The following is a 26,107-nucleotide window of genomic DNA, read 5'->3' as shown; positions in this document are numbered from 1 at the left end:
CATGTGAAAAGACAGTCAATCAACTATTGATCAGATAAATATATTAGGAGGCCAAGGCGGGAGGATCTCTTGAGCTCATGAGTTTGAGACCAGCCTGGGCAACATAGGAAGATCCTGTCTCTATTAAAAAAGGGAAAGAAAGAAAGAAAAAAGGAAATACAAATTAAATTACAATGAGGTATCATTTCTCATCTAGAAGATTAACCAATGTTGAAAAGTCCACTGTTGGCATAGATGTGGGGAAAGTGACACTTTTATATGATTAATAGGAGTGCACACACGGGCAGCATTTCTGGGGTCATTCTGGAAATATGTGTCAAAATGTAAAATGTACAAACCCTGTGACTCAAACTTTCTACTTTAGGAATTTATGCTAAAGAGTTAATACACCAAATGTTTAATGTCCTAAATATAAACAAAGCTCATCACATTGCCGTTTCAAATAGTAGAAATTAGAATTTAAGTTAGCATCTGATATAGAAAAGCTGTTCAATAAATATGGCACAATAGTACAATTAAGTATTTGCAGACATTCAAAGTGATAATGTAGAATTGTACTTTTAAACATGGAAAGATTTCTTTTTAGTGACAGATTAAAACACTGAATATGTCACATGATGTTATTTTTGGGAAAAATATCTACATGGCTAGAAGTCTGAAAAGATGTATTATCACAACAGTAGTAGCCATTATCTGTTGGTAATTGGATTTTGGCATTTTTATTTTAAAAAGATGTTCTGTTGTGTCTAATTAAAAAAAGATTTTAAATGGCTTCTGATTATGAAAATCAGAAAAAGTATTACACCTATTTACAATTTAAAGTAAAAAAGTTCTCCATTAATTTGAGCTCTGATATTTTGTATCTTGTATTTTTCTTTTTTTTTGTTTTTAAAATTGTTCTAAGAAGCTGACTTATTATGGAAAAGGGTGTGTGGGAAAGACAGCTCTAATTTTTCTTTTGGTGTGTTATGGCTCCATGAGGCATTGGCTGGAGGCACCCAGAGGAGAACCTGGAATCAGCCAACTCAGGTCTCTGGGAACTGAGGTCAAATCTACTTACTGTTGACTTCTCTTTCAGATTAACATTATTCCACCTACTCTTCTGGTCAATCACCTTAGAAGGTTCTGGACTATCAGGCTCAATGTGAGGTCAGGATCAAACGATAGCCTTTCTATTTTGTAACCTCAGGGTTGCATGATTGAACATAGAATTAGCTTGTTCAAAAGAGCACAGCCTTCGAAGTCAGGTTCCAGTATTTTAAACTGTGGCTCTTGTGACCCGGAGCAAGTTAACCTTTATGAACCCCAGGACCTTATTCCATGAAATGGGGAACATACACCTTACTTTGCATAGTGAGGTTTGCTTGTGATAATCTAGCACTTTTTACTCCTTGCCTTTATGGGTCTATGTGTGTCTGCCTTTTCCTCCAAATGTAAACTCCCTGAAGGCAAGGATTTCTTTTGTCACTGTTGTATCCCCAGCTCCTACCTGGAACATAGCAGTTATTCAATAATTCTTTTTGAAGATGAATGAACAAATGGGTGTCCTTTTGCATCTCCTGATGTGCAGTAGTTCCCCAACAAGTATTTGTTTTCCTTTACGCCATTTTCAGCCTCATCTTACATTCCCTATTCACTTATGTTTCTGTATAAGTCAATTAAATGGCTTAATGCATATGAGAGAACACTGTAAACTTCAAAGCCTTATACAAATATAGGGTATTAATATTATCATAATCCTAATATCATTATATAGTTGTCTTTCTGCTGCCATCTAACTTTTAATCACCTTTTAAGAAAGAGATCATGCTAGTTATTTTTTTTTTTACACATGGTAGGGGCTTAGTAATGTTTATGGAATGAGTTTTAATTTTTGAAAAATTACCTTATTTGAATGTGTCTTAGGAAGCCCAGTATTTTAGGTTAGAGGTAGGAGATCTTAATCAGCCTGAAGCTTTTAGTTCAAGATGACATATACTTCCAGAATTGCAAATGGACATTTTGCCTTTCAGAGACACTATTGAAATCATAAGTTTGTAGGTGTGCAAAATTTTCAGGACGCCCTCACCTACCTTTGCATTGGTAAAGTGAGCCTGACAAGTTCCCCATCATCACTGCTCTGTCCTTCTTCACCCAAACACATGAACAGTTTACACTGTTCCTAACTGACGCTGAATAAGAAGTCTGCTATAATGATTAGCATAGGGAGTAATATTGGATATTTGTAGGAAATATATTTTCAGTGGAGAAGTTGGCAGTTGCAGATGCAATGGGAGTTATTAAAAAGTTACTAAGCAACACGTGTGCATGTTTTTTCTCTCCTTTTCACACACACACACACACACACACACACACACACCCATTATGATAGCACATCTAATAAGGAGGTGATGAAACTGTGTACAGGGAAGTCTGAGGAATCTCCAAAGGCCCCTTCTCTAAATTATGTCAACATCAAATTTGATGCAAAGTCCTTGTGTGATAACGATTACAGCAATTTCATCAACAATATTATAGTTCAAGAGTCAATTTCATGTGACAATGGTTACAATTTGGGTCACATAATTGATTTTTTTTCTAACAGATCAATTATAATAATTGACCAAAAATGTATGTTTATTGCGTTTTGTATATCAGGCAGTTCTAGATGCTGAGAATATATTTGTGAAGAGACAGATGTGACCCCACTCTCAAGCATGAACTTACAACTGTGATGATTCACACCAAAGGGCAAGAATGGGGCGAGATTGGCCCAGGGATTTAGCGAGGTCCAGGGAGTCTGGGAATGCTTCCTTGGGGGAAGTGGCATTTGAAAATAACAGGAATCCTTGGTATTTATATAATGTTTTAAATTTTTTCTAAGAGATTTCTAAAAATCAATTTTCTTTTTTTGGGCTCATAATAATCCTGTAAGATCCAAGCATTGGATGAGACCAACGTCATCATAAAGAGGCCTTGACTGAGACCTGGAGATACTGGCAAATTGGATTCCACTAGATGAGGATCCTGGTCTAGTGGCCCCTCATAGTCGTGGATGGAACTTCAGTTTAGGACTTCTTAGAGGATCAGGGTGAAGTAACCTTAAAGATCTTAGTATGTGTATGGGGAGTTCCTTCCCTTTTCCTGGAGAGGGACTTACGCTGAAATGGCATGCAGGTTTTGTGCCTCCTCCTTCACTCAGTCCTTTCTAGGAAGGTAGGAGTGATGTAAAGCAAGCTTGCACAACCCACAGCCCGTGGGCTTCATGCGGCCCAGGATGGCTTTGAATGTGGACCAATACAAATTTGTAAACTTCCTTAAAACATTAAGAGTTTTTTTGTGATTTTTTAAAAGCTCATCAGCTATCATTAGTGTGTTTTTTGTGTGGCCCAAGACAAATTCTTCCAATGTTGCCCAGGGAAGCCAAAAGATTGGACACCCCTGATTTAAAGGAGTGGTGAATCTGGGAAAAAAATTAGACAGGAGAACTTGGCCTTCTGATCTTCCTTCTCTTTCTTTGGGATCTGTCTCCCTGCAGGGAGCATGTAATCTGATTTTCTCTCATCTACGCAATTAGTGCAACAGGGCAAGCCTGCTTCTCCTGGGTTAGCCTGTCTAATTCTGGTGTACACTGTGGGGCAGCCATAGGACCAGATCAAAGCCATGTCCTCCAACAGAACATTATCTGTCGATTTAACATTATTAAACTGATATTTTGATTTTTGTCTCCCTGCCTCCTGCTGTTCTCTACTACCCAATAATGCCTGAAGAAGCTAATGATGTAACTGCAACCAAATAGGGGTGAGGATCAGACAATCTCTCCTTCTCATATTCTTTCTTGAATTTCCCTTGTAATGGTAAAATGCCTGTAAATTTTTGATTCATTTGCTGATATTTCTGTAAAGCAAGTATCCCTTAATATACAGATATGCTGTCAACTTTTCATTCCTAAAATTTTACTGGCCTAATTGTTACAGTTTCATACACCAGCCTGACCCCAGTGGCAGTTGTTCTGTAGTTCTAGGCATAGCTGTGACCACTGCTTCTGGGCCTACATTTTGGAAGATGTGCAATAGAAAAATGGAGGCATGGGATACTTCCAGTAGACAGAAATGGGAGGCATATGTTGAGTTTCTCTAGTATTTTACCTGGGTGGTATATTTGGCTGCCCCTATAAAACCTCCCCACTTCAACCTAATCAGGGGCCCACTTGGGGGAAATGTCACAAAGTGTTTATGAGTTTAGTCTCAGGAGCCATACTGAGTCAGTTTCCACTCAATGGCTGTGTCAGTAGGGATTCAATGGCTTAACATGTATGAAATGTTCAGAATAGAACTTGAAATTTAGTAAGCACTCAGCAAATTTCAACTCTCTCTCTCTGAGTACCTGTATATATGATTTGTAGGAGTCATTCTACGTTTTATTGGCCGTGGATGGGAATGAATTTAGAGGATGAAGAACCCAGGAAACCTGAGAAGGGATCTCTGCTTTCCTATGCATTGTTTATGTTCTTCCAGATATGGAGGAAATAATTAATTCTGTTATATGAACAATCAAATCAAATATCTACTTATCCAATTGACCTACATCAATGGAAATGTGAATGTATTACAAGTGGCCAGAGAGAGAGATTTACCAGCAGAAATAGTTGTGTGGGACAATTCCACTGTGAGTGCCTGAAATGAAAGGGTAATTATCTGGAGGTGGGAACCTGGGATATACCTCCCTGAGATGATGGCAAATAAATTACACCCAATGTGGGCTGCAAGGTTTAATTTATTCAAGAGGAGAAACAGGAATTTTATAGGAGCAATGGGTTCAGATAGAAGATAGCAAGGGGAATTCAGGGTGTGGTGATCAAAAAGGACACAAAACTGTGAAATGGAGGCAGGTCCTGAACTGGTAAAGGAATGGCATGGTTAAAATCAAGGAGATAGTATAGCCAAGACAATCCTAAGCAAAAAGAACAAAGCTGGAGGCATTACACTCCCTGACTTCAAACTATACTACGAGTCTATGGTAACCAAAACAACATGGTACTTGTACAAAAACAGACACGTAGACAAATAGAACACAATAGAGATCTCACAAATAAGACTGCACATCTACAACCATTGAATCTTTGACAAACCTGATAAAGGCAAGCAATGGGGAAAGGATTCCCTATTTAATAAATGGTGCTGGGAAAACTGGCTAGCCATATACAGAAAATTGAAAATGGACCAGTTCCTTAAACTTTATACAAAAATTAACTCAAGATGGATTAAAGATTTAAATGTAAAGCCCCAAACTATAAAAATCCTAGAAGAAAATCTAGGCAATGCCATTTAGGACATAGGCACCGGCAAAGATTTCATGATGAAAACGTCAAAAGCAATTGCAACAAAAGCAAACATTGGCAAATGGGATCTAATTAAACTAAAGAGATTCTGCAGAAGAAGCTATCATTAAAATGAACAGACAACCTACAGAATGGGAGAAAATTTTTGCAATCTATCTATCTGACAAAGATAACTTAAACAAATTTACAAGAAAAAAACAAACAACCCTATCTAAAAGTGGGCAAATGACATGAACAGACACTTCTCAAAAGAAGACATTTGTATGGCCAACAAACATATGAAAAAAAGCTCAACATCACTAATTATTAGAGAAATGCAAATAAAAAATCACAATGAGATACCATCTCACGCTAGTCAGAATGGCAATTATTAAAAAGTCAAGAAACAACATATGCTGGCAAGGCTGTGGAGAAATAGGAACACTTTTATACTGTTGGTGGGAATGTAAATTAGTTCAACCATTGTGGAAGACAGTGTGGCGAGTCCTCAAAGACCTAGAAATGGAAATATCATTTGACCCAGCAATCTTATTACTGGGTATATATCCAAAGGAATATAAATAATTCTATTATAAATATACATGCATGTGTATGTTCATTGCAGCACTATTCACAATAGCAAAGACATGGAATCAACCCAAATTCCCATCAATGAGAGACTGGATAAAGAAAATATGGTACATATATACCATGGAATACTATGCAGCCATAAAAGGAAGGAATTAGTGTTCTTTGCAGGGACATGGATAGAGCTGGAAGCCATTATCCTCAGCAAACTAACCCAAGAACAGATAACCAAATATCCAATGTTCTCACTTGTAAGTAAGAGCTAAACAATGAGAACACATGGACACAGAGAGGGGAACAACACACATTGGGGCCTGTCAGGAGGCAGGGAGGAGGGAGAGCATCGAGATAAATAGCTAATGGATGTGGGGCTTAATACCTAGGTGATGGGTGGATAGGTGCAGCAAATCACCATAACATATGTTTACCTATGTAACAAACCTGCACATCCTGCATATGTATCCTGGAACTTAAAATAAAATAAAATAAAATAAAATTAAAAGAAAAAAATACAACATTTAGTGAAATATTAAAGAAAAATCAAGGAGGTACTGACTGATAGGCAGTTTAGGGGACTGAGACTGAGAAAAGAAGAGTATTGGTATGACACCATTGGACTCAAATTTCCCAGCCCTTACATAGCTGAGAAAGAGAGAAATGGCAGCCAAGGGGAATGTCCTTCAGCATTTGCTTAGCAAATTACTCAGTAGCCATAATTGGAATTCAACAGGGAGATCCTAGAGAGGGCATTTGATGAGGTAGGCATCTTGTTTTTCTAATTTACCTTAACTACACATAGTGTATCTTTTCAGATTCTGCCATATGCCAGTAACAAGAGTTATATACTTGTACTACTTTTGGGCTATTTTTTTGTTGAATGTGGAGTGCAGCATTTGGGCAGACCGTGGGCTCTGGAGTCAGGAAGACCTTGGTGTGAATGAGAGTTCTGCCTCTTCCTTGGTGACCCTGAGCAAGTTAATTTTCCTTGCTGACACACTGTTTCCTTATTTTGTAACATACAGATAGTTCATTGTGTATTTTAGTACTGCAATGAGTATTTAATTAAATAACTTCTGTGCCTGGTACATACTAAGGGCCCAATAAAGGCTAGTTATTGTGATTATTGTGAAAATAGGTTATCCTGGGGAGGTTCTTTTTTTTTTTTTCTGAAGAAATTCCTTCCCTTTTTGGCTATCTATGGCACAGTCAGTAGACAAGTGACCATGAGGAAGGGTGAGAGGAATCTGAAGTCTCCACAAATGAGAGCACCAAATATCTCCCTTGCCTGAGGCAGAGGTGGAGGTGAAGGCTTGGATCGTTTAATTCTCCAGCAGTTTGGATAAATAAGTTTCTACGCAGGACCTAAGAAAACACTTTCTTCCTTTCCAACACCTTCCACAGGGCATCCTTGATCTCTTTGTTCCTCAAACTGTAAATGAGAGGGTTCAGCATGGGGATCACCAGTGAATAGAAAACAGACACCACCTTGTCCCTGCCTAGCAAGTAGCTGGAGCTGGGTCGCAAGTACACGAAAGGGGCTGTCCCAAACAGCAGAGTCACCACCATCAGATGCGAGGCACACGTGTTGCAGGCTTTCCATCGGCCCTCTGCTGAAGGGATCTTCAGGACAACAGACACTATGTAACCATAGGAGATAAGGAGTTGGAGGAACGATGTTCCTCCGACAGTGACCACCACGAGGAAATTCACCACTTGAGTGAGGAAGGTGTCAGAGCAAGACAGAGCCAGGACTGGTGGGAGGTCACAGAAGAAGTGGTTGATGATGTTGGGTCCGCAAAAGTGAAGCCTAAATATGGAGCTGGCCTGGATCAGGGAGCTCAGGAAGCCACCAACATATGCCCCAACTACCATGCGTGTACAGAGGCCCTGGGTCATGATAGTGGTGTAGAGAAGGGGGCTGGAGATGGCTGCATATTGGTCGTATGCCATAGCAGTCAGGAGGAGGCACTCGGACAGACCCATGCTGACAAAGAAAAAAAACTGAGCAGCACAGCCCACAAATGATATGGTCTTCTGCTCCCAGAAGAAGTCAGTGAGCATCTTGGGAGCCACAGCAGAAGAGTAGCAAATGTCAATGAAAGATAAGTTGCTTAGGAAGAAGTACGTGGGTGTGTGCAGATGGGTGTCACCTCTGATCAGAAAAATGAGGGCCAGGTTCCAGGCCAGGGTCGTAAGATAGATGCCCAGGAAGGTCACAAAGAGGAGGGCCTGGAGTTCTGGATGGTCTGTGAATCCCAGGAGGATGAACATGGTCACTGATGAGCCGTTCCAGGCTTTGGTTATGGACATGCTTCCCGTGGACCACAAGGACAAGATGCAGACCTGGGATAGTAATGACAGTCCACATTACAGGTGATATTAGCAAATAACTACAAAATGCTTGAGAGGGAGGGCAGAGGATTACAGGTTACAGCTTTATGCAAAGACTCTCTTTCTCTTTCTCAGTCTCAATCTCAGTCTCTCTCTCTCAAAGAAGGGAGTTGCAGTCATCATCTTAAATATTTAGGTAGTATAGTGTAGTTGATAATGAATCTAACTTTTGAACCCAAAATCCCTAGGATCAACTCCTGCCTCCACCATTTTGGGTGAGATAGCTAACATCTCTGGCTTCAGTTTATTTATCCTTAAAACTGGATGATAGCAATTAATTCACAGATTTGTTTTAAGTGCCTGGCACATAACAAGTGACCAGTGAGTAATTATTAGGACAGTTCTGTGTGCCTCAGGTAAGTCAGGTCATGCCTTGGAATAACTATTCATCTACTTTACCTAAGTTTCAATATTAGGAAGGAAAGATCAATGGAACTAGGTTCAGCTATGTAGTTGTGAGACGACTAATCAGATAGAATGTTTTTAATGCAAAGGATTAGGCCACATATATGTAAAAATGCTCTTAATTGTCAAATATTGGGTCCAAATATACTAATGTAGGTTGAATTTCAAATTTATCTTAGTCTGAGCATTCTGAGTTATTATTTTATTTATTTATTCATTTCTTATTTTTTATTTTTTTTGGAGATGGAGTTTCGCTCTTGTTGCCCAGGCTAGAGTGCAATGGCACTATCTCAGCTCACCGCAACCTCCGCCTCCTGGGTTCAAGTGATTCTCCTGCTTCAGCCTCCTGAGTAGCTGGGATTACAGGCATACGCCACCACGCCTGGCTAATTTTGTATTTTAAGTAGAGACGGAGTTTCTCCATGTTGGTCAGGCTGGTCTCGAACGACCTCGGGCAATCCGCCCACCTCAGCCTCCCAAAGTGCTGGGATTACAGGCGTGAGCCACTGCCCCTGGCCTGAGTTGTCTAGTTGTTGAGTGTGGGCTCTGGATCTAGACTGCCTGGATTTAATTCTCAGCTTCACTTAGTAGATGTGCGATGTTGACCAGGTCACTTGAACTCTCTCTCTCTGTAAAATTAGAGATAACAATAGTATTTACTTTGTTATAGGATCTGTCTAATTATCATCTATCATCTATCTATCATCTATCTATCTATCTATCTATCTATCTATCTATCTATCATCTATCTATCTCTCTATCCATCTTTATCTATCTGTCTGTCTATCATCTATCTACCATCTATCATCATCATCATGTATCATCTAATCTTCTTAGAACATGCCTGGCCCATAGTAACTGTTCTATAAGTATTTGTTGTTGTTGCTGTTGTTATTTTAAACCTAAGTTACAAAGTATCCTCAATCAAATTATTTGAATTTTTAGTGCATGAAGCATCTTTCAAGATCAGGGACTTTTATTAAATCCACACCAGTAAGGACTCCCATTGCCCCCTCACACATCCACACTGAGTCTCAATGCACATTAATCAGAAGAGAACTGCAGTCATCAGGTCTCTGAAACTGGTAGGTTTCCCTAATCCTACAGAAAGTACCAGGAAGAATGTGGTCAGAGGGCCATGTGGCTTATGGTGAATGACCCTTAAAGGTTTGGAATATATCTTGATCCTTCTTCAGTCCTTAATCCAAATAATTTGGAAATCAATGAAATTATTTTAACTGGCTTTTAAATTAAAGAACTGTGAGATATTTTGATTAATATGATCAATATACAAATGTGAACTATTGAAACAAAAAATCATGTTCCTGATTAATAAAAAAAGGAAACTGAACATTATCATCTATCTCCTGAAATAATAACTCTTAATATTTTGGTGTATACTTTTTATGTACAAGTATATGTTTATGTGCATAGGTGTTTGTATCATAGTACACAAACCTTTGTAACTTGTATATATTATAGAACTCATTGCCAGTCAATAACTTCGCAATTTGGGAAGTAATACTCTATTTGTGCCAAATTTTTCTGCTCAATTTAGGAGAGCCACTTTATTTCGACATCCTCAATTTTCACAAATCAATCCACATCTACTCATTGCCAGTTAAGGTCTCATTGACATTCTTAATATTTTTTTCCTGGAACTTGCACAGAGAGATGCCCTTGAAATTGGGGCCCATTTCTCCCCTCTCAATAGTTGCTTCTACTTATTTTTCAGTGCTAAACCCCTCAAATTTGGATAATGGGAGAATGTGAAGCTCCTTTTAGCTATCATCATGCTGTCATTTGTGCAGAGTTTTAGATATTCATCACATTAGTCCCACTATTGTCGGTATGACTTTAAGCTTCATCCTATATTCTAAGGTTTTGCTCCTGTTTGTGAAAGGTTTGTGAACTTTCTAGAGTCAACAGAGGATTCTTTATCCTTCAAGGAAATAAAAGAGGAGCGTGCAACAAACTTTGGCATAATCGAGAGCAGATGTAGAGTCACATGGAGAAATTGGGAGCTAAAACAAAAAGAGCTCTGCGGGAGGCCTCACACATTCCGTAGAGGTACAGCTATTTGGCAAGGTAGAAACCTGAGGTCTGTGTTATGACTCAGGGTCATCTGGGGGCACCCATTCAGGTTAGAAGAAAGGGGAGTGGGAGAAGGTAGTGGTTTGATTCTGGGTAGGCTTTAGAAAAAGACTGGTTCTAATTCTGACTCTGCCACTTGCCGGCTGTGGGATGTTGGGCAACTCATTTAGCCTTTCTGAATTTCAATTTCCTCATTTGTAAAATGGGAATAACAGTGACTACTGGCCAGGTGTGGTGGTTTATGCCCACAATCCTAGCACTTTGGGAAGCAGAGGCTGGAGGATTGCTTGAGGCCAGGAGCTCGAGACCAGCCTGAGAAACATGGTGAGATCTCATCTCTACAAATAAAAATAAAAATGAAAAAATTAGTAGGGCATGGTGGCATACACCTGTGGTCCCAGCTACCAGGAGGCTGAGGTGGGAGGATTGCTTGAGCCCACAAGGTTGAGGCTGCAGTTAGTTGTGATCATGCCACTACACTCCAGCCTAGGTGACAAAGGGAGACCTTGTCTTAAAACAACAATAAAACAAACAGTAACTACTTAACAGAGCTTGAAAATTGCTTAAGATAATGTATAAAGGGATCATGGTGGGTCTTGAGATAGAATGTTTGCTTAATAAACTGGGACTGTGATTGTTATCAGCAGCAACTATTCCTTAAAATATTATTGATAGAACCGACCATTAATTTTGAAACCCTTCCTCCTTATGTAATAGGTTGAAGTATGCTTATGTCAGAGAAATAAGAAGTTCACTAATGGACCATGCAGATTTGTAAGAAGTGTTTACGAGTGAGGTTGAGGAACTTAATGATTGGAGTCTGATGGGTTAATTGAAAGTCTGTTTTGAATATTGTCATCAGGAGGGAGAAATTTTGTATTTAAGGATGAGATTTCCCAGCCCCAGAAACAGAAAGTGGAGCTGGACAAATTGAAACAAAAGGAAAAGCATATGTAGAGTTTTATTCCCACATATGGATGCCCTGCAGCTTATTTTAGAACATTAGAGAGAAGGTATCTTAAGGGTTGTATGGAGTGCTTTATGGCATGGAACTCTGTCACGAAGAGGTGCTTCTTCCCTTGAGAGGGAAAGGAAGTTTTATTCACTCTTGCAGCAAACTTGGGGAGCCTGGACTCCCTACAATTCTATGATATAATCAACACCAGGTATAATCAACACCTATTTTACAGAGCTGAAGAGGAAGAGTCTGAGAGGCTCAGTGACCTCATTAGACTCATAGATGCAGTTCCAGCATCTTTGTGAACTACACTATCCTTGACTGACACGGGAAGATAATAATACAGTAAAACCAAGCACCTAGCATAGACCTTTGCACATAGAAGATACTGGATAATTGATGGGGACTCGTAGAGTTGATTTATGATTCTGTTCATTTTCCATCAAATATATCTGGAAGAAGTGTTAAACTTTGTAACAAAATTTGCCTCATTTGAGCTTCACAGACACAGTTGGTGATGGAGGAAAACATGGAATGATAAGGACCTCAGCCAAATTGTGGAGTTGGAGGTGTTCTGTGATTTCCCCGCCAATCCTGATCTGGTGTCCTTCACTTCATAATGCCATTTTCCTCTCATCCCTGCCAGTGCCTGGTGCCCTCAAGATACTGCTCTTCCAGGTCTTTCTTTTATCTGAATGTACAAATGATTGATGAAATGAGGAGCTCCTCTCAATGTAAGGTGACAATGCTAAAGGGGCCAAGACTTTAATTCAAGAATTAAGATTCAGATGGTATCACTCATAGCATTAGTGAGAAAAGAGAAGGAGGGTTTTGGAGTTTAGAGGCCTCTGCAGTGTTTGGAAAATCTGCTATGTAAAGTGTGTCTGGATTACAGGGCTTCTAAATTACTTTTTGGATTGCTTACTAATAATTGAGGCTGTGTGTAAGGGCATAGAAGTTCCTTCAGAAATGTCATTCCCTTTTAATCATCTTGGTAGTTGCAAGGGCTCAAATGTACTTCAGGAAGCTCATCACGGGAGCAGTAGAGAAGAACCAATATTGGGCTGTGATTTCAGAATCAGGCTCTTAAATGCCTCACTCAGATTATCACGGTGAGCAAATTTCCCTCCTTAGAGTAACCTTGGTTTTTGAAAAGATTGGTTTCATATTTGTTTTACCTTAGCATCTAATAGTATGCTGGGTTTACTGTTCACAAAATTTGTAATGAACAATTAATGCATTTATAAAGCTAATAATTCATCATGATTTTCTGAAGACTTAAAAAAAATGCCACTGAACATTTAATAGTCAGCTGATTACCAGTTGAAGAGACCATGTGTCTCTTTTAGCTCTCTTTTAGTAATATGTCCCATTTAAGACAATATAGAATAGTGTACTAGGCCGTTTTTCAGGACTACCTGAGGCTGGATAATTTATAAAGAAAGAGGTTTAATTGGCTCACAGTTTGGCAGACAGTACAAGAAGTGTGGTGCTGGCATCTGCTTCCGGTGAGGGCTGCAGGAAGCTTATAATCATGGCGGAAGGTGAAGGGGGAGTAGATATCTCATATGGTGAGAGCAGACGCAAGAGAGAGAGAGCAACAGAAAGGGGCCAGGCTCTTTAAACAATCAGCTGTTGCTTGAATTCACTAATCACCAAGGGGATAGCACTACCCCATTCATGAAGGATCCGCCCCATGGGCCAATCACCTCCTACCAGGCCCCGCCTCCAACAATGGGGATTACATTTCAACATGAGATTTGGAGGGAAGAAACACTCAAACTATATCAAACAGGGTATCATATACAACAATTAATAAAACACTGCACTGGGAAAATTATTCAACTGATAAATCAAGAGCATAGAATTATCTGAGACAGACAACAAACTTGAATGCAAATCCTAAATTTCCGCATGTTATCTGGAATTTCAATTTTGAATTGGAGAAAGCTCAAATATGAAAAGAATAATGTACATTTAAAAAACTTTGGCAAAAAAATCTGTAAATTCAAAGTTTCCATATTCTACTTAAGTACTTAAATGACAGCAGAGAATGCTTGAAAACAAAATAGTATACAGCAGACGTCTTGAAAAGTATAGTACCGAAAATAAATGAGCTATCAAGCCATGAAAAGACATGGAGGAAACTTACGTGCATATTACTAAGTGAAATAAATCAACCTGAAAGGCTACATAGGGTATGATTCCACCTATAAGACATATTGGAAAAAGCAAAACTATGGAGACAGTAAAAAGATCAGTAGTTGCTAGGGGTCAGGGAGAGGGAAGGGTGAACAGGGAGAGCACAGAGGGTTTTTAGGACAGTGAAGCTATTATGGATGATCCTATAACAGTGGATACATGTCATTATACATTTGTCCAAACCCACGGAATACACAACACCAAGAATGAACCCAAATGTCAACTATGGATTTTGGGTGATAATAATGTGCCAATGTAGGTTCATTGATTGTAACAATGTACCACCGTGGTGGGGGAGATTGATCATGGAGGAGGCTATGCATGTGTAGGAGTAAAAGGATAAATAGGAAATCTCTGGTCAATATTGCCGTGACTCTACAATTGCTCTAAAAAATAAGGTCTATTTTTTAAAAAGTACAAAAAAAGATTTGGCTGAATTTCAGGAAAGACAAATAGCATTGAGAGGTGCAGGGAGAAAAACTAAAAGTCAAAGAACTTATTGGTTACCTATATGGGCTTGTGGATATAGGGAATTCTATCACGTGAGATTAATATGGGCATGAAGACAAAGAGCAAACTGCACTTACCCTGTTGCTCCTGCTCTGTCTGCCCTTTAGCTGATACCTGTTTTGAGTTGTTCTGCTTTGGAAGGAGTTTAATCGGGTTTCAGTGGCTGCTTCCAGTTACCAAAGTGCTAATGAGTTTAGAGAGAGCTTGAGGCTGGTTTTTTCATCAAGGATCAAAATATCCTCTTGGTGCATAGAAGGTGTGTTTTGGGGCAGAGTAAAGGAAGAAAAAGATATATAAAGAAAGGATGGAGGTTGTAATCTTTAAGAAGCTCTTCTGGCATCAGCTAATATCTGCATTTAGGGTCATTTTGAGAAAATGTTCAAAGCTGCGGTTGGGGGTAAATTGGGGAGAGGTTTTTTTTCTTCTGTCCTTGGAGATGTTTCATTATATTTGCCCCTGAGGGTCTTTTTGAAAGGGAGGAATGTATCACCCGAACTTCACAGCTTTATGATTAATTGCTCTCTGGGGTTGTCTAGAACGCAAACTCTAAAAGCTCCAAAACTGATGCTTATTAAACTCCATCCCAGTGGCTAGGGCCTCCAATCCCCCAAGGCCAATCAAGATATTTTCTGGTAGTACATGACGAAAAAACTCAGGATAGCAGTGGAACATAAGGATAGGTAAAACACCACTCCACAAAATAAAGCAACATTGCCTATCTATAAATACATATTTATTGACTCTTTTCCATTACTTAGTAGAACCTATTTGGCCAGAAGTTTGTTAAAAGGATGGGACCTTAACCTTCCTGAGCTCCTACTACGTGCTAAGCACTATACTATGTGCCTTATGTGTGTTAACTCACTAAGTTCTCCCAAATTCCCCGTGCAGAGGAGGAAACTGAAATTCAGAGAAGCAAAATAAATTGATCGAAATTTTATGCTAGTAAGGGATTGATCTGATATTTGAACCCTGTGTAATACCAAACACTGCATATAAATATATGACACATGCACTTATTTTGAAACTCACATAAATGTGTTTATATGGTCAATCATACCCCTCAATTCATAAATCCATTTTCTTTCCACAGAAACCTACTATCTTCCTCCAGGAAAGAGACATTAGAAATAGGGCATTTTTTTCTTAAAACATTTTAAAAAACTTATTCTGCTATGGAATATAAAGGTGTAATATAAAGATGTAGAACTTTTATTCTATGGAGAGCTACATACAAATAAAAAGTAATATGGGGCCACACATTTAACAAAAAGCAAGCCATTAGTACATGTGCTTTCAGGTGGAGGGGAAAAAGTAAAATATTTGATTCTCTTGTTTCTTAAGCTGAGAACATGGAACTTCGGTCTTTTCAAAGTAGCTACAATAAACAGTGGATGACTGATCTCAATTCCATGGCTACTTAAAGGAGAGAAAGCTATCCAACCAGGCAGAGAAAAAAATGGTTGGAGAGTAGAATTCAAAGGAAAAACATGGATAAGGGAGAAATTATTCGTTCGTGCATTCCTTAAGTATGTATGTATTTATTTATTGAGAGTTAGGTCTCTTTGTTTATTTATTTATTTAAATTGACAAATGCCAAATTGTATATATTTATGTTATATAACATAACGTTTTGATATATATATACATAGAAGAATTATTAAATCAAGCAAATTAACATATCCATCAGCTCACCTACTTATGATTTTTCTGATGAGAACATTTTAAAATCTACTTTTTCAGTGATTTTCAAGTATACTACACACATTATCATTAATTATAGTCACCATGCTGTACAACAAATCTCCAAAATTTATTTCTCCTGTCTAACTGAAACTTTGTACCTTTTAAGTGACATCTCCCTGCTCCCCCAACCCCTGCCCCTGAGAGCCACCATTCTACTCTCTGCTTCTATGAGTTCACTTTTTTTTAGATTTCACATAATTGAGGGCATACAGTATTTGTCTTTCTTTTTTTTTATTTTCTAATAAGACTAGATTTATTCAATACCCTAGTAAAAGTTTTGATTATAAGTATCCAACAGTATAAAAAGTACAAAACAGATCTGTAGATTTCTAATATATTAATACAAAGTGCATGACTACATATAGTACATCCTACAGGCAAAGAGAGGTGGAAGGGGAAAAAGAAGACTGTGGTTGAGGTCTAGTAATAAATAAATAAATACAGAAGTAGAGATGATCCATATTATAGTATATTCTACCACCAATACTGCAGCCAAAATGTACAAAAAAAATCATTTCAAAATAACTCAGGAGGATGATAATGGCTGGACTTTTGTAATTCACCTCAAAGACTGTGGGAGAGCCAACTCAACTCACTGTATAGTCTGTGCATATGGTGGCTTGTAGCATGTAGGTTTTTTCCAAAAGAAGGAAATATAAAATGTTTAGATTAAGAACTATAAAACTACAGGGTGCCTATAAAAGGTGGCTTACTCCTTATTGTTATTATACTATCCAATTTTTAAAATGCAGTTTAAAAAATAAGCACTGAGTCTTGTTATTACAAGGCAGGCAAATGTTTCTCCCTCATTCTGAAAAGACTGAACTGGCAATGCTTTTCCTGAACATTTAGAAAACAGGCAGTAAGAGTACTCTGGTTTGGGTTCAAGTGAGAGGCTTTTCACGAAAATCTTAGGATTGAAGAGCTCTAAGTTCAGGATATCTCAATGTTCAGAAAGCCTGACTAAAAGAAGCCAAACCAAAACCATTTAATGTGAACACAAACCTCTTTTCTTTTAGTAAGTTTTACTTTTAATACAGAGTGAAAGAAAATAAAAATTGAATAGGCTAAAACAAGTCAAACACCCATTCTACACAGATAAAAACCTTCACAAAGGTCAACTGAAGTAATCCAGAGCTGAAACTGAATTGTGCAGATTTTCAATGAAGTCACAGAAGTCATGTAACACAAACAAGTCGATTATATTTACACACTCAGGAAGCCCTCTAAGAAACGTGCCCCAAGAAGCATTAACCTTTGTTTTGTGCCATCCTGAAAACTTGCACATTTTATTTTTCAGATAGCTTAACATTTTTAATTGAGTGTGTTCTCTACCATGCGGTAATGCTTTGGTACTATTCGTACAGGGTCTTGCCTGTCCTAAAGACTTGCCATTTCCCCAAGAGGAGCTTTGATTCTGCTTTAGAAGTTTTACATAAATTAAAATCTTTATCAAATATTAATATGAAGGGAGGCACAGGATGCAACATATATAGTCAAGTTACCTCTCTGTATATTTAGAAATTACTTTCTCCTCCAAGGTATTTGCAACAGAAAGCTCAGTCTGTCCTGCTTAATAATCAGTAGTACAGGTTTGAATCATCAGAAGCTTGGCAAGACCTTAATATTTCAAAATTATTAACAACTACCTCTAGGGGCAAGTTCATGTTACTGAGTTATGACAAATTTATTATCATGAGGGAAAACAAGAGTAGCCAGCCATCTTAAAAATGCCCCAACCACTGCTTCTCAATACAGAAAGACTAAAAACTACATACAGTTTATCATACAACAAATCCCATCTCTGTCCCCTGAAATTCCCCTAGTTTCATTCATTAAAAGGGGATTAAAAAAAAAAGACTTAAAGAGCACTTTACAGCAGCATTCAGCTTTCCTATGAAATACTCAGCATCTTAAATATTATATACAACTCTTTTTTTAGTAAGCTAGATACTGGCTTCAGAGTTTGTGGGAGTGGGGGAAATCAACCCATTCAAAACTACTCTAGAAATTGTCTTTTGGCAGAATAGCAGGTATCCAAGTTAAAAATAAGAGGGTCATTTAAGACCAGCCTGGCCAACGTGGTGAAACCCCGTCTCTACTAAAACTAAAAAATTAGCCGGGTCTGGTGGCAGGCACCTATAAACCCAGCTACTTGGGAGGCTGAGGCAGGAGAATCACTTGCACCCGGGAGACGGAAGTTGCAGTGAGCCAAGATCACGCCACTGCACTCCAGCCTGGGTAACAAGAGCAAAACTCCGTCTCAAAAAAAAAAAAAAAAAAAAAAAAAGAGGGTCAGTTTGTAGCTTTGTGGTTTTTCAAAATTCAGATTTTTTTTTTTTGTTCCCCTTCTACATAAAAACCTGTCACCACTCCTGAGTGGAGATGGGCAGAGGCTCTGGCCCCTGATCCTCTGGCTTCTCGGCAGCTGCTTTCTTTTTTTTCTTTTTTTTTTTTTAATTATACTTTAAGTTTTAGGGTACATGTGCACATTGTGCAGGTTAGTTACATATGTATACATGTGCCATTCTGGTGCGCTGCACCCACTAACTCGTCATCTAGCATTAGGTATATCTCCCAATGCTATCCCTCCCCCCTCCCCCCACCCCACAACAGTCCCCAGAGTGTGATATTCCCCTTCCTGTGTCCATGTGATCTCATTGTTCAATTCCCACCTATGAGTGAGAATATGCGGTGTTTGCTTTTTTGTTCTTGCGATAGTTTACTGAGAATGATGGTTTCCAATTTCATCCATGTCCCTACAAAGGACATGAACTCATCATTTTTTATGGCTGCATAGTATTCCATGGTGTATATGTGCCACATTTTCTTAATCCAGTCTATCATTGTTGGACATTTGGGTTCATGGTACTGGTACCAAAACAGAGATATAGATCAATGGAACAGAACAGAGCCCTCAGAAATAACGCCGCATACCTACAACTATCTGATCTTTGACAAACCTGAGAAAAACAAGCAATGGGGAAAGGATTCCTTATTTAATAAATGGTGCTGGGAAAACTGGCCAGCCATATGTAGAAAGCTGAAACTGGATCCCTTCCTTACACCTTATACAAAAATCAATTCAAGATGGATTAAAGATTTAAACGTTAGACCTAAAACCATAAAAACCCTAGAAGAAAACCTCGGCAGCTGCTTTCTTATTGCTGCAGCAAGGCTTGAAGAGATGTGTGTCAATGAGGACTTCCCCAAAACGGCCTTTATAGATGATCCCACAACATATCTTCTGTCTTTCCCAGTATGTGAGATCTAAAAAGGAAAAAACTGGTGTTCTGTTAGAACCAGAAGCCATCTCTGTATCTGAGCCATCATCTGACTGGTTACTGTAACTAGGAGATTGAGCTGGGGAGGCACTTGAGGTGATACTGTGAGCATCAGAATTATGACGTTTAAATTCCTTCTGCAGTTTACTGATCTGGTTGCTTTTTATCCTGTTCCCAGATAGAGTTTTCACTTTCTTTGGTTTCAATGTAGTCTTTAGACTGGGTCCAGCCCTTGCATCTACCACATGATTCCAGTTTTTTTTTGATCCTGCTGGCAACTTCTTCCATCTTTTCACAAGCAGGACACAGGCATTGCAGATGTCTCCTGAACGAGTCTCATGCAATCCAAAACAGCTCTGGAAGTCCTTTTCGTAGCGTTTACTGTCAGTGAATCGAGAACTGGAGCAAATACAGCAGCCCTCTATACTTCGGTACATCTTTGGCTTGTGAAAACCAAACATCTTTTCTTCTGGGCAATAGTCTTCCAAAAGCAGCCGTTCCACGCGCAATAATGTCCCCGAGGTGCGGAGTGCACGCCAGGCCAGTCCCCCTCAAGCGCTCCCTCCTCCTCAACTGCCTTGTCTAGAAAGATTGTCTCCTGCAGTTCCGCAGTTGCTACCGCTGGCCGGGAAGGTGTAGATTCCGCTTTTCCCAGTATTTGTCTTTCTGTGCCAGGTTTATTTCACTTGCCATAATGCCCTCCAGGTTTATTCATGTTGTAGCAAATGACAAGATTTTCTTTTCTTTGAAGGCAGAATAGTGTATATATACTATATATTCTTTAGCCATTCATCCATTAATGGACATTTAGCTTGATTTCATATTATGGCTATGGTGAATAGTGCTGCAATAAACATGAGAGTGCAGTTATCTCTTTGACATATTGATTTCATTATTTTTGGATATATACCCAGTAGTGGGATTGCTGGGTCATATAGCAGTTCTAAGTTTAGTTTTTTGAGGCATATCTATACTGTTTTCCAGAATGGCTACACTTACTATATGCTACTTGTTTTTTATTTTTATTTTTTGCCATTCTAATAGATACAAGTGGGGTTTAGTTTTGATTTTAATTTCTATTTTGTTAATGAATAGTGGTGTTGAGTATCATATGTCCATCCATGTATCTATTTTGCTGAATTATGTGTTCACATATATTTTGCCCATTTAAAAAATTTCTGAAATGTAATACTTAGTTTTGAAAGTTCTTTATATATGCTACATACAATTCCTTTATCAAATATATAATTTGAAAATATTTTTTCCAATCTGTAACTTGTCTTTTCATTCCATTAATATTTTTTGAGAGCAGAATCCTCAATTTTTGCAATGTCTGATTTATCATTTTTCCTTTTATTAATTGTGTGTTTGGTGTAACACCTAGGAAATCTTTGCATAATGCAAAGTCATAATGATTTTTTTCTATGTGTCTTTTTCTATAAAAAATCTTTATAGATTTTTTATAGATTTTTCTAGAAAAAATCTTTTTTCTAGAAATTTTATAATTTATATTTTACATTTAGTTGTATGATTTAATTTCTTGTGTATGGTGTGAAGTAAAAACTGTTTCATATTTTGGCACAGTGGTATCCAATTGTCCTAGCACTATTCGTGGAAAAGTATATTCTTTCTCATTTGAGCTGTTTTTTGCATATTGATGAAAGTCATTTGATTGTAAGTATGTGGGTCTATTTCTGTTCTTCAGAACAGAACTGTCTATTGTGTTTCATTGATTTATGTATTCTTTTCTTTCTCCAATATCATACTTTCTTAATTATTGTAGCTGTATGCGTATTTTTTTAAAGCAAGTAATGTGTGTGTCCCTCAACTTTGTTCTTCTATTTCAAAACTATTTTTGCTCTTCTAGTTCCTTTATCTTTCCATAAAGATTTTATTTTATTATTTTTATTTTTTCAAAATGATCAGCATCAACATAAAAATTTTTAGAATCAATTTGAAAATATCTACAGAAAATCCTGTTGATATTTGATTTAAAATGTATTGAATATAGGATCTATTTTGGGAGAATTGATATTTATTATGGCACTACATTGAGTCTTCTAATCCATACACATGGTATATATCTCCACATATTTAGATAATTGGTTTCTTTCATCAGTGTTTTATAGTTTGCTGCACACAGATCTTGTACTTATTTCATTAGGTTTGTACCTAAGTATTTCATGTTTTTAAAAATGCTGTTGTATTGTAAATGATACATTTGAAAATTTCAATTACCAATTATTTACTAATAGAGTTCAATTACTAATTGTTAATTACTAGCTCAATTACCAATTGTTCACTACAGTTAATTTTTATAATTTGACTATTTATTGGGGCACTGCTTAACTTACTTATTAGTTCTTGAACCTATGCTATAGATTCTTTGGGATTTTCTACACTCATATTATTTGTGGATGATATGGTTAGGCTTTGTGTCCCCACCCAAATCTCATCTTGAATTGTAATCCTCAAGCGTTGAGGGAAAGACCTGATGGTAGGTAACTGAATCATTGCGGTAGTTTCCCCTATTCCGTTCTTATGATAGCGAGTGAGCTCTCAAGAGATCTGATGGTTTTATAAGGGGCTCTTCCCACTTCGCTGTCTCACTCTCTCTCTCCTGCTGCCATGTGAAGGAGGTCCTTGCTTCCCCTTCACCTTCCACCATGACTGTAAGCTTCCTGAGGCCTCCCCAGCCATGTAGAACTGAGTCAATTAACCTTTTTCCTTTATATATTACCCAGTCTTGGGAAGTTCTTTATAGCTATGTGAAAACAGACTAATACATTGTATAAAGGAAGTTTTATATTTTTCTTTGCAATCTATGTAACTTTTACTTATTTTTCCTGCTTTATTGATAAGAACTCCAGTACAACGTATAAAATGAATGGTGAGAGCAGACATCATTGCCTTTTTCCTGATCTTAGGAGAAAAACGTTTAGTTTTTTACTAGTAAGTGTCATAATAGCTGTAGGGTATTTTTGTTATTAACCTATGAACTATATCAGATTGCAGATGTTCTTTCTAATCCTAGTTTGCCAAGAGTCTTTATCATAAATGGATGCTGGATTTTGTAAGAGACACATACTGAATTGATTGATTTTATATATTTTCTCCTTTATTTTCACTTTATTGATAAAGAGAGATTCATTGACTGATTTTAAAATGTCGAACCAGACTTACATATTTTTGAGAATAAATCCAACTTGGAAATATGTATATAATATATATCCCTAACCAGGTAGTTGGATTTGAGAGAAGGTAATTCCCAAAGAACTTAATTCTAAGAGAGAGAAGAGAACAAGAGCCATGCAGTCGATCTTCAGGAGTGGAATCCTAAAGCAGAAGCAGATGCAATTTTCAATTCTAAAAGCCAAGGTAGCCATGGGAGGCAGTTCAATAAAGACATAGCCAGGAGTTACTCTGGTGCCAAGGAGGAGTCACCAGCTGCATTTGTTTATTGTTTTCTTGCCTTCAGCCCTCACAATTGTAGGTGAAAATATGTTATGTATGTATGTGTGTGTGTGTGTTGGGATAACAGAATGGACATGAGAGATGGTAGGCTCATTGTAATCGTCAAAGATTCTCTCTCCCTCTATACCCTTACATGTGGGAATAATCCTCAAAGTCTTGTCTGTGGTCTGTTTTTCATCTTCTACACATTTTACCTAGGCTCTTTCCTCTTATCTCAGAGTTTAAATTAATAATGCTATGTATAACCACTGTTCTTGCCCACATCAGCTGGAAGACTGAAACATGATCACAATAATAGTTATCAGACAAAGTTTCCAGGGTGTCTTACTACCCCAGATTCCTTTGAATTCCTTCTATACCCACATAGTCCTCAAAATTCCTCCTAGTTCTGGAAGCCATCAGGGAGTGGCTCACATACTCTTTGTATAATAATCTACTATTGTGTTATCTATTGTTTTCCTTCTTTCCTGTTAATCAGGATGGTATTTCCTGCAGATAGTCACCATGTCACTAGCTCTGATGCACAACAGTGTCTCATGGCTAAGATGCTGGCATTGAAGACACAGGTATCTGCATTGAGAGCATCATACCCTGATGCTACCCAAACTGCTGGCATTAGTACTACTTGCATATCAATACTCTTTTCAGTTTCTTTTTTCCAGCATTCTTTTCCCAGTCCCTTTGGGCCAGGACTCAGGAATGTGTCTTTGGGCTGGGCTGAAGGATAATTTAAGTGATAGAAAACTGATTCTTTCCAGAACCTCCTTTCTCTTCTGAGCTCAGGTCATTGTTCTGAAACTAGATGAGTACCTTGTGATTCTTTTCTTTTGAGATGCTCCCTTTAAGAGTTCCTGAGGGAAATTCATTTCAATGGATGTTTAGTCAGAGCAATGTTCAAAGCCTTCTTGGAAAATTTATACTCATGATGTTGTCAATTCATATGAGTCCTCAAATACCCTGGTAAGTAGAGAAAATTGTGCTTTATTTTTTGCATTAACATTATTTAAAATCTTCACTGCAACTTTCACTATATCAATGATTAAGCATATTTTCATTTGATTTGGAATTAACACTTAAAATGTCCTAATGATTCATTTTTTAGTTTAAGTTTTACCTAGCAATTTCATGAGAGTTTAATATTTTCAAGTGTTTTTCAGGAGCATAAAATTTATATTATTTACAAATAATTAGGGCTATGATAATACTAAGTACATGAATAATAAAAATGACCCTGAAACCTAAGGTAATTGTTTATTAAAAAATACTGTGCCAATATTGACTAAAAATGAAAGTTTTTAAAAACCATATCCAAATTAGATGACATTTTAATGAAAACATATAGCTAACTGGTATTTAATAAAAACATATAGTTAGCCAGGGACAACAATAATATAGATTATCATGCTATTTCTAATAAACTAATTATCAGAATATTACAGCTGGAGATGTTTCTTCTGAGACAAATGCGCAATTTAAAAATCAACATGATAACCCCTTATTTTTGAATAGATTATATAATGGTTTTCATATAGATTGTATATTATATGCTCTTCACACAAACATACAATGTTGATATATTTGGTGCACTTTCAGAGATAAAGGAAAAGCTTACGTAAGATCAGCTGAGGCATCCAAGACCACACACTGGCAATCGGATGGATTTCAGCCCATGACGTGTGGTCCCCACTACCAATTATTTTTACTTCTGATGCCTACTCTTCTCATTTGCTCTCTTGTTATGTCATTGTATCTCTTTTTAAATATTTAAAAATCTGCTTTAAAAAAATTAAACCATGAATGTAAACTTATGACATACCTGTTTTCAGTTACATCACCCTTATCTAAACATATTTGCTTATTATTGTTATTTACCATTTACATTATGCTTAGTATGTTGCCCCTCTCCCTGATCTAGTTTATTTCTCAGAATTGAACTTCATGATAATATTGAGTTCAGGTGCTTGAGAAGCACATGGTACAGTGCTTGGATCACAGTGAGGATGTAATGTGTTTGAGGATGATCAATCACTATTGCAACAGACCCTACAATTTAGGCATATTTCCACTAGGTGGCAGCAACATTCCATACGGATAAAAACCAATAGGTGCTTGGTTTTGACAGACAATGGTTTAGTAATTAAGTTATCTTAGCAGTAATCATGCTGTTTGAGTTTTTAGAGGTTTTCTATTCTAGCTCTTTGGTTTCAGAATAAAAAAAGTTGAGGTCCAGAGAGGGGTCAAGAGAGATCAACAGCCCAATCTGCCATAGTAGAATGGGAATTATAATTCAGGTCCTATGATGCCTTTGCGCTTTCCCTCTTGTATAAATTGTTAAAGACCTCTAAAACTTTTCAATATACCTTCACTTTGGGTTTGTTAGAGATGTCTTGTGAAAACACTTTGGATCCATATCAGGTTGAAATTTTTCCTAGTCGCTAGTGGAAGAAATGCACCCCGAGATAACTTTTCAAATTCCAATTTGGGAGTTAAGATGTTTTACTACTAAGGATATTTGGATTTTTCTCTGGGTTTTCTTTGAAACGATTCAAGTAAACTCATTAAAATAGCTATGCTAAAATGTTAAGCTAAAATGAAAGTAAATCATATTTCAGGAGATGCTGTCAGAGAACAAACTCTAAGATGCATAGAATCCTAGGGAGATGAATTTTGAGTTGAACCTCAAAGCACTTCCAATTCTAAACATTTATAATTCGATATGGAGTTTATTTGCCTTTATGTTCTATTTGCTTTCATACTTTTTTACTGTGGTAAAAAGCATATGACATTAAATTTACCATCTTTATTAGTTGGGGTTCTCTAGAGAGACAGAACCAGGAGGATGTATGAATAGATAGACAGATAGATGAATAGATGGATAGATATTAACAGATGGATAGGTGAGAGTGGGTTTATCAGAACTGGCTCATGAGATTATGGAGGCTGAGAAGTCCCATAATGTGACATCTGCAAGCTCAACAATCACAGAATCCTGACTTCCTGAGCATGGTTCAGTCTAAGTCCAAAGGCCTCCAAATCAAGAAAGCCAATGGTGTAACTCTCAACATGAGGCCAAGCACCTGATAACCTAAGGGGCTACTAATGCAAATCCCAGACTCCTAAGGAGACCCTGGAGATACGATGTCAAAGGACGAGAGA

General features: G+C 37.6%; 2 protein-coding genes across 2 annotated transcripts; both read right to left on the bottom strand.

The window, feature by feature from the left end:
* Positions 1-14,892, bottom strand: OR5A1 (olfactory receptor family 5 subfamily A member 1). Its single transcript, XM_055356202.2, has 2 exons — positions 14,525-14,892; positions 1-8,230 (listed from the first exon to the last, which is right to left on the bottom strand). Exon 2 carries the CDS (start codon positions 8,195-8,197, stop codon positions 7,250-7,252), a length of 948 nt encoding a protein of 315 aa, XP_055212177.2. The 5' UTR covers positions 8,198-8,230; positions 14,525-14,892; the 3' UTR covers positions 1-7,249.
* Positions 14,893-18,559: 3,667 nt separating this feature from the next.
* On the bottom strand, positions 18,560-20,106 carry LOC115936297 (SIN3-HDAC complex-associated factor-like). The gene is made up of 2 exons (XM_031016468.3): positions 19,339-20,106; positions 18,560-18,613 (listed from the first exon to the last, which is right to left on the bottom strand). The coding sequence occupies exons 1-2, from the start codon at positions 19,936-19,938 to the stop codon at positions 18,560-18,562; spliced, it is 654 nt and encodes a 217-aa protein (XP_030872328.2). The 5' UTR covers positions 19,939-20,106.
* Between the last annotated feature and the right edge of the window lie 6,001 nt (positions 20,107-26,107).

Source organism: Gorilla gorilla, chromosome 9 (assembly GCF_029281585.2).
Source record: "Gorilla gorilla gorilla isolate KB3781 chromosome 9, NHGRI_mGorGor1-v2.1_pri, whole genome shotgun sequence".
Lineage (NCBI taxonomy): Eukaryota > Metazoa > Chordata > Mammalia > Primates > Hominidae > Gorilla > Gorilla gorilla.
This window is presented reverse-complemented; position numbering and strand designations above follow the sequence as displayed.